Here is a 9,201-nt window from a genome sequence, read left to right on the forward strand (position 1 = left end):
TGTCGGTTTAACTGGAAAGTAAGGTCCCCCCAACACACTGAGGTAAGTAAACATGGGGAACAGAAGGATGCTTTTGTGCCACCGAAATCTCTCTTCAATCTTGCTTCTAGGTAATAAGCCCATTTTAAGTATATTCCCTGAAAAAGAGCTGAAAGAAGAGCAAAAATGGTAGATGTAAGTGGAAAAAGAGGTATTTGCCAAATGGTATTTCTCAGAATATAAATTTTCAGTTGCTAACAGCAGATTAGGCCCCTAGACTGAGGCACAGGACTGGGTTTGACAACAAAACAAGAGAAGAGGGTGCCAAATATACAATATTGGTTAAAAAATGGGAGTGAGAATGGGACAGACAGGGAAAAAAAAGCAAATTATTTTGGGACTGCCTGGGAAAGAGACAGAAAGCGAGCTAGAAAATCATATGGAAGATGGGAGATTAAGGGTTGATGTAGAGAAACTGGGAGTCACTGAAAACGTACAGACAACAGAACTGATGAGAACCTAAAAGAGAGCTTTAACAGGACAAGGAGATTGGATCCTGTGAGGAGAAGGGAAGAACGTGGGAACTGGGAAGGCAAATACAATGCGTTCTAAACTATGACCAAAAGGGTAGATATGCTGGGACTCAGACTGGGAAGTTCAAAATTAATCAGGTAAGCAGTCGTAAAGACAGAACCAGAAAAATCGAGAAATTGGGAAGGAAAAGTATTCCCGTTAGAGTACATTTCCTTCCAGAGCTTGCCAAAGGTGTCAGGAGGATGCCCCTGCTGTCTGCAGGCATTTGTAAAGCCTACTAGCAAACATCCACACACTTTGTGCAAACTGCACCTAACTTGATCCATACAGAATGGCAACCCCCAGCCATTTTACTGCTTAAGAGTAGGTTATTAATAAGAACATAAGAAGGACATGGACCGGTTGAAACAAGTCAAAAGGAGGACCATGAAGATGATCGGAAGGCTGGAGCACCTCTCCTGGGAAGACAGGCTGAGAGAGTTGGAGTTGTTCAGCCTAGAGAAGAGAAGGCTCCGGGGAGATCTTATTGCGGCCTTCCAGTACCTAAAGGGGGCCTACAGGAAAGAGGGGGGAGGGAGTGTAGTGATAGGACAAGGGGTAATGGTTTTAAGCTGAAGGGGTGTAGATTTGGACTGGATATTGGAAAGAAATTCTTTAATCTGCAGGTGGTGAGACACTGGAACAAACTGCCCAGAGAAACTGCAGATGCCCCATCCCTGGAGGTGTTCAAGGCCAGGCTGGATGGGGCTTTGAGCAACCTGGTCTAGTGGGAGGTGTCCCTGCCCATGGCAGGGGGGTTGGAACTAAATGATCTTTAAGGTCCCTTTCAACTCTAACCATTCTGTGATAAATGTAAAGGCCCTATGCCATGCAACTTTACTATGTGCCACTTCACTGACAATGTCAGGGTTTTTTTGTTTGCTTTATTTTAATATCAGAAAGCAACAAACACAGAATGGAAAATTAGCAAACCTACAAAGTGGGGAAAAGCTTATAATCAGAAATAACGTTGCTTGAACAACCTCAATTCTTCTTTCACCCCTATCCATACACAAATGTAATTCATAACAAGATGATAATACGTTATTTTTCCCACTGGATTCATCTCATTTGGGGACCAGAGCAAACATGCTCTGGGAATGAATCATCATGTAAATGCAGGTCACTATTTTTATGGGACACCAAATTAATTTTTCGCAGAAATTAAAAGGCAATTAAGATATGAAGCAGAGGATTACAGGAAAGGAAAGGAAGTTCTTAAATTTAAAACTTTTGCATTTCATTTTGCAAATGAAATCAGCAAGAACTATTCCTTACTGTAAAAAGTAATATAAAAGAACTTTCAAAGTCAGGCTATAGGAGTCTGATCCTGCAAAATTGCCAGAGGTGTTATTTTACTGTGTCTCAGTAGCCGCCTTCTGAAACAGAGATCATACCACATCCTCAGTTCATGGCAGCATCTTTAAGATTAACGCGTTTGTCAACCACTCAGCGATGAGCTATACCATAGAAATGAGCTTTTCAAAAAGTAAATTGAATTATTAGCACCTTAATTAGCAAGGCATAGTCAAAGGACTAGATATGAAATATCATAAAGAATTGTGAAGATAAAAACTAAAGACAGGTTAGCAGCTCAGTTAAGCATCGTCAATCTTTGGTCTGAATATAGGCTCCACAGATACTACACGTACACTGGACACTGAGTATATACAGAATGACACCCGAGGTCTCCTTATTGCTGAATATGTCAAGACCATTAGCTTTTTGGTTGTCTTTTCTAAACACAGCAACACATCTGGAATTCAGCAAAAATTGAATCATATAATCGTAGACAATTTTTTTTTGAAGGTGAGTCAAATAGTGGTCCAGTCTAAGCAACCACACAGATCAAAAATACCACAGGAGTTAAAAGCATTACACTGAATTGTTTCTTACAATAATTTAATTGCCCAAGTGATACAATCCTTGCAAAATTTAAAGCTACACTCCCAAAACTAACCACAAAGCTGTAAGAATGAAGCAAAATTGAATGCTACATTCCTAGGGCGAACACGATTGAAGCACTAGTTAGCCACTTCTACCAAATCATCATTTGTGTCCTCCTGGACTAAATACTCATACGCAGAGGTAGCAGCAGCAGCCACTTCCACAACTAGCTCCTGGTGCTGTTCTAGATTTGACCTAAATAGACTTATGTTTTTCCAGCCAAACCAAATCTTCAGAGCAGTTTGTTCAACAGCATCTGAACCACAGCAGAAATCAACAAGTAATGTTAAACAGGACTCATTCCCAAACCATTTGCCTCACCAACCTCCTTATCAGTGTATTGTAATGTTACAGCAGCCCACAACATAATTTTCAAGCAAGTCTGTACAACCTGGGACACTTACCAAATGTAATGTAATGCAACAAAAGACAAGTAGCAAGCAGCGTTTCTGGGGATATGGACCACTGTCAACCTTTAAAATCAAGGTGTCTGCTATCCATCTGAGAACAACTTCAACATAAAGAACGTTTAGCAAAGATTGGCTCATTTTTACTCCCACTTCTAATTAGCCACAATAAATTTCCATTAAGTGATACCCAGGGAAGCAAATACAAACACTAAAATAAGTGATCCCTGGTGTAACTTTTTAAAAGCTGCATTTTTGTTTAGCATATTAAACTGTCAGCACACTGTATTTACTCGGTAATACTACAAATATATATGTATATATATCTACATAAAGCCACTACCATTAACTGTCACATATAATTAATAAACAAGTTAAACACTTGAAGGCTACAGGAAAATGCTTTATTTACACAAATAAATTGGTGACATGACAGGCAACTTCTGAGTTGCTACTTTCTGCCTTATACATACAAACCAACATAGGAAAGAAAAAAAAAGGAAACTCTTATTGTGCATTTGCCATGTAAAAATGAGAGCTTAAAGATCATTTTCCTTCTGCCTTCTTCTAAAAAGCATAATTAAAAAAAATGTTAACAACACTTGAAATCCCAGACTGAGATGGCTTTTTACAAGACCTAATTTCATAATATTATTTGATCTTCCATTTGCAAACTTCTGAACATGTTAGAACTCACTAAAAGCAAATAGAAATAGATCAAGCTACTGAAGTCGCTGAACTGAAATGATATAAAAAAAGGTACATGAACCACTTGAGATCCACTAAAGACTTAACTTCTCTAGTCTGCCTCACTGAAATTCCCAGTACACAACCAAAAATAAACATAAAAGGAGAAATACATGCTGATATTTTAAGAAAAGTCTGAGAAATGTTTTGAAGACTTTTCAATACTTTCTAGACATTGACAGTGCATCATGTAAAAAAGATCCAAAATATACCTTTTTCCTACTTCCATTAGGCTCTTTTTTTTAATCCATCCCAAATGTAACCTTTTCAGACCACAAAGACTTGCTCAAGTTTGATGCAGAAGCATCACATGAAAGCAATTAAAAAGTACGACTCTTGTGGTGTTCCGGCAAAATTATATTACAGAAACACAGATCTACTTCTTTCCCCACATCCAGCAGACCCACTGACCTATCCAGTAAACTTGCTGTAAGAAATTAGTTTGCTGTGTGGGTTTTTTTTTTTTAATATTCTTTGAGCAAAATATTTATTAAATAATACTGTGAAATAAATTCATTGGATTAAACTACATACCTGCATGTATTCTGAATACTCAATTAAAATAAACCATTAACCTTAATCCCTACACCTCGAGGTCTCTTAAACAGTAATGTTAGATCAGGTGTTTAACTTTGTGCAGGCAGAACTTCTTACCTTGTGTCCTCAAATTTACGCATGTACACAAGGCTTCCTTTGCAAAGTTAAGATACATTGGCCGTAGCTACTACTCAATGAGATTAATAAAAGCACCGTGACATACTAAAGAGATCAAGTAAGCATCATGCAAACAAGAGATCAAGAGAAAAATCCCTCAAGGTAATTCAAGCAAAAGACAACAGTAGAATAAAACATAATTAAAAAAAAATTAAAAATCTAACTTTAGAACCAGTGGTTCCAAAGCCAATGCCACTATCAGCAACCCATTAAATAGTAAAATGCATGAGCTTTCCAAATGAACAGCTGCCAAGAAAGATATTTTAGTCTGTGAGAAATTCTGAAGGTTACCAGTGGCGTGTCATTTTGAAAAGTTTGTGAAAGGCCAAAACAGTCTTCAACCGCATATTTCTTCGTGAATATTATTTTTTTAATGACTGAAAACAGTCCATGCAATAATGGTGAACAACTGAAACAATCATAAGCAAACACTACTATACAGAATATTTCATTTATGTATTTCAATACATCTGATTTTCAAGATCAGAAGGAACCTTGCTCATTCTTTTTGTCTAGCCCTCTTCTCCTCAGTACTCGTGGTAACTCCACACACTGGACTATCCCCTCTAATAGACCCAGTTGCTGCAAGTCACTCCTGCTTCTTCCATTTAACATTGGGTCTTAATGAAAAGAGCCACAAGCTTCTGTTTCTTTATGGCTGCCCCAGAGGCCTCTGTAGTTCATTTGTAACATAAGTAACTGAGAAGAGAACCAGGGTCCTATCCCACGTTGGATCTTCAGCTACACTACAGAAACTGTTAATTTAGTGTTGGAAGGTATGTTAACCATTGATACCAAAAAGTACTGGCCAACTTAATTTACAGGTAATTCTAATATACAGCTGAATATAAAAGTGGCCAGAAAGTAGTCCTCAGTGTTATATGGGGAGTTGGAAGACAAAAAATTAAGTTACCAAATTTACTTTCTTGCTACAGTAATTCCTGCTCTTTCTTTTGATGCTGTGTCCTACCTAGTTTTAAGTATGCCAAGGATAGACAGGTCACCATTTCACTCAGGGAACTGTGCTCCCCACCAAACTATTAATCCCATTAATCCAGAGAGCAGCTCAAGTCAGCTGAGGACCTCAGTGCATACGTTTGGCTCCTCAGGCTCCTGCTTGGAAGGTGCCATATTTGTAAGCTGTGAAAAGAGTTTACAGTAGAGTCAGCAAAGTCTTAGAGAATGACACTGATTAACCAGAAAGAGAAATACTGGCTAAGCTGGAGTTTCTGGAGGTTCTCTGCAGGCAATGTCTATCTCTGTCTCAGACCAAGAAACTTCTCATACGGTGCAAATGTACATGTTAAACTGTACCCAACTCTACAGACCTCAACTTAAGTCGTCATTCAGCCTCTGACAAGCAACAGAATGATCCCATTCCCAAGGTACTCAAGTCCTTGAGATATTGCAACCGGTGTTCTCTTGTCCAGACGTTTTTTTTTCATTGTTCCTTTAAATTACAGAAAAAGTAGTCTTTCTAGTAACTAAGACCTTCTAAATTGAATGTGATATTCCATGGCCAATCTGCCTGATTCTGTTAGAAGCACTACACAGGGCTCACTTACATAAAACCAAAAATGGCTATGCTCATTACTATCACCAGACGACACGGAAAAATGAGTTTGCTCCTTTCTTCCCCTTTATATTTATTGCATTCCAGATCCCATGCCCTTCATGCAGATTTTCAAAAAAATAAACTGATATACCCACAGATACTTCGGCCTTCACAAGCTAGTATTTCGCTTTTTCCATTATTATTTTTCAGCTTATCCAGCTATAACATTACTTGTGATTATGCTCTTAAGCTCCACCTGCAGGCTCTTAATTAAGGTGCTACATATGAACATATCTTTTTTTTCCCCTCATAGCTTCCTGACAACTGCCAATGAAATGAAAGTATTTTGTAAAAAAATCAATGCTTTGTTGCTAATTTTCTCTTTATTGTACACTCTGAAAAGCATTAGAGGGATACATTTTAAAGTATTATTTAGGCTTGGGTCAAATAGCTCCTAAGCATTATCTTGCCAGCTTACCCGATCAGTACTTTTGTAATTATTTAATCCTTTATAAAAACACTTGACTGGGTTTGCCAGTATTCTCCATCATGCTCCCTATTTGGCCAATTACCCAGTAAAGTATCAGTTTGCAAACTATTACAAGTATTTGACTTTTCAAACAGTTTTTTTCAAATCATAGTTTTTATAAAGAGGTATCAGAAGAAGAGCTGGAAGCAAGCAATAAAAGGAAAAGAAAAGCGCTCTCCTGCAGCAGGTGGGAGGAGGGGTTAAGTAGGAGCATGTTATCTTGTGGCGCCGGGACTCCCCACCTTCCTCTTCTGCAGGGCTGCCTGCTTCACCGTCACCAGGGCAAGCGCTGTCCCGAGCAGCACAGGGTAAGAGTGGGACACGAGCTGAGCCTGCATTCCCAGGCTGCAGCATGCTTGCCCACATAAATGCCACCTGAAGCCCAGACTTGGCATTGTAGCAGTGCAGTCCTTACACAGTTTAGCCATCTCAGCTCTGCTGAGAAAAAGGGAAGGAAGGGGTGGGGGCATTCATCAACTATGCCATCTTTTTCACCACTACATCTCGCAGTCAGTTAGTGCACTTGATAGGTGACATGGCAGAACCACAGGCCATTAATCACAGCAATATTTCCATGTCAGAAATTTAAATTTACTGTGGTGCAGGTCCTCATAGATTCAGTGGCCAGAAGTTTAGTGATACTGTCTCTATCATAATTAATTCCATTATTTTGCTAGGAAAAGAACTTGGATTTTGGACAAAAAACATGGGAATCATTGTCTTCCCTTCTGAAAATCAAGTGTGTTATACCAATTAGCATCTCTGTTTTCCAGCATTAAATCAAACCTAATAGGGCCCATAATCAGACCTGGAAATTTAAAATTTCCCAGCATTCACTACACGTTTTAGACATCATGTAATGGTGGGTATGTAATAGTCTGCAAAAAGGTAAGCAGTTCATCTTTCTTCCCCGAGGCAGGATTAAGCATGTGTAGAGGTTTTTAAGAACAGGTTAGACAATCCTTCAATTAAGATTTCATACCCTTTCTAGCTACCTTGTTCTGGTGCTCAAGTACACTTAAAATTTTACCTAAAACCTGACTTAGATTTTCATTTTTCCAAGTTCATCTTATTAATTCTTGTAATGAAGATATTGAAAACAACTTATTTTCCTATCTGTAGCATCTTGCTTCCATTTCTTAGGTTAATTATCATATATGTTATTCCTCCTTTAACTACTCCTTTCTAGAATAAGCTAGATCTTTCAAAAATGAGATTCTTTCTTAAATGTTCTATTCTCATTCTGTTCCCCTAGACCTTCTTCTAGGACATTCATCTGTATTTCCTGGTGCCAGCACTTCTTCACTTTGTTGATCTCTCTCCCAAAAGCTAGTATTAAACAAATGTTCTTTGGTATCTCAACTACTTTGAACTGTTTCAACTTCATCTCCTAGTCTAACATTCCACTTTCATTTTCTTCCCGCTTATATGGCCTGTCATTCCCTGAACTCTGCTATCTGTAACGTACTTGGCCACCCTTATCTCTTCCAGGCAAGCTTTGAGTGACTATGTATTTCTGGTTGCTTCTCTGCACATTAAGCTGTTTTTCAGTTGCTTCTGAACTACTAAAATTCTCTACAAGACTAATTTGTTAAACCAATCGCTATTACATGAAAATTCTCACTATTTGAAAGCTACAACACTCCACATTAGATTGTAACCTGCCGTTTAAGAATTTGAACTGTATCACTTTTCCTTAGCTTGTATGCTGTCATTTTTGGCTTTTTTTTTTTTTTAAGGGGAGATATATTCTACTTTGAATATGAAGTAGTATCTTGTTCTTACTTTCAATAAGGGAATTTGAAAGCCCAATTATATTAGGTATTAATAACAAATAACATCTTAAATGCAGAATCTATTTCAATTTCATTTTTTAAAAGTACTGGAATCAGTAAAGAGCAAACGATTCAAGATGTAGGCCACTAACCTTAACATCCATGATAATGGAAGTCTATGAATGAAGGTCCCCAAAGCCTGTTTTTAGGGACACTAACTAGCATTGTTTGGTAGACAGAGACAAAGCAATGAAAAAATATGGAGACTGAACCATCTTTGCTACTTTGAATATATGATGCCTCCTTGAACACAAGAAAGGCAATGCTGGTTGACGACAGTAGTCAACGACAACCTCATCATCTGGACAGTATTTGCTGGAGTTTTATAAATCCAATTCAAAACCAACCTGTTTTAGTGTTCAGTGTGAATACACATAATGCCAACAGCCAAAGTACTTTTATGAGCAGAGTGAATTCTTAAGATTAATTACTCTGAAAAAATGGCTGCAGATCTGAAGCTGTTTTATGCTGTTACATTCACAGGAAAACATAGCCTAGATTCGATGTACAACATAGATAAAATAAGTTCCATATATTCATTAATGCCAGCCATTATAAAGCACGACTTGGTTTGCTATTGTTAACAAAACCAAAAATATTCTATGAGCTGTGCTTCCACATATGACGTGCTACAAATATACTTACATCTTTTGCCATGTTACCAAAGACTAGAAATCAGTCCTCTTAAAATCTTGACGGCTGCAGGGCACAGAGACAATGATGCTATTTTCTAGAAAGCAAGTAAAGACAACATCAGCTATAAAAACGAAAGGAGGGAAAGTTTTTTACAACTGAAATTACTGAATACCACCAAATACAATTTACTTTTTATGAAAAAAAACCATTTTTTAAGAGGAAAAAGTTTTTTGCCACCACCAATTCATCCCCTAAGCCCCCCCCCTCCCCCACCTTCCC

The 9,201-nt window shown here is 38.0% G+C and overlaps 1 protein-coding gene across 2 annotated transcripts in view; it reads right to left on the reverse strand.

Moving 5' to 3' along the window:
• Positions 1-9,039, reverse strand: part of TFDP1 (transcription factor Dp-1) — a 48,203-nt gene extending 39,164 nt beyond the window's left edge. Inside the window, exon 1 of one of the 2 annotated variants that reach the window (XM_009892126.1) lies at positions 8,932-9,039. In XM_009892126.1, coding sequence (XP_009890428.1) covers positions 8,932-8,943 — 12 coding nt within the window. In that variant the 5' untranslated portion in view covers positions 8,944-9,039. The remainder of the gene's footprint in view (positions 1-8,931) is intronic. The other variant, XM_009892127.1, reaches the window with a different exon arrangement.
• Between the last annotated feature and the right edge of the window lie 162 nt (positions 9,040-9,201).

Source organism: Charadrius vociferus, unplaced genomic scaffold (assembly GCF_000708025.1).
Source record: "Charadrius vociferus isolate BGI_N301 unplaced genomic scaffold, ASM70802v2 scaffold218, whole genome shotgun sequence".
In the NCBI taxonomy this organism is placed as follows: domain Eukaryota; kingdom Metazoa; phylum Chordata; class Aves; order Charadriiformes; family Charadriidae; genus Charadrius; species Charadrius vociferus.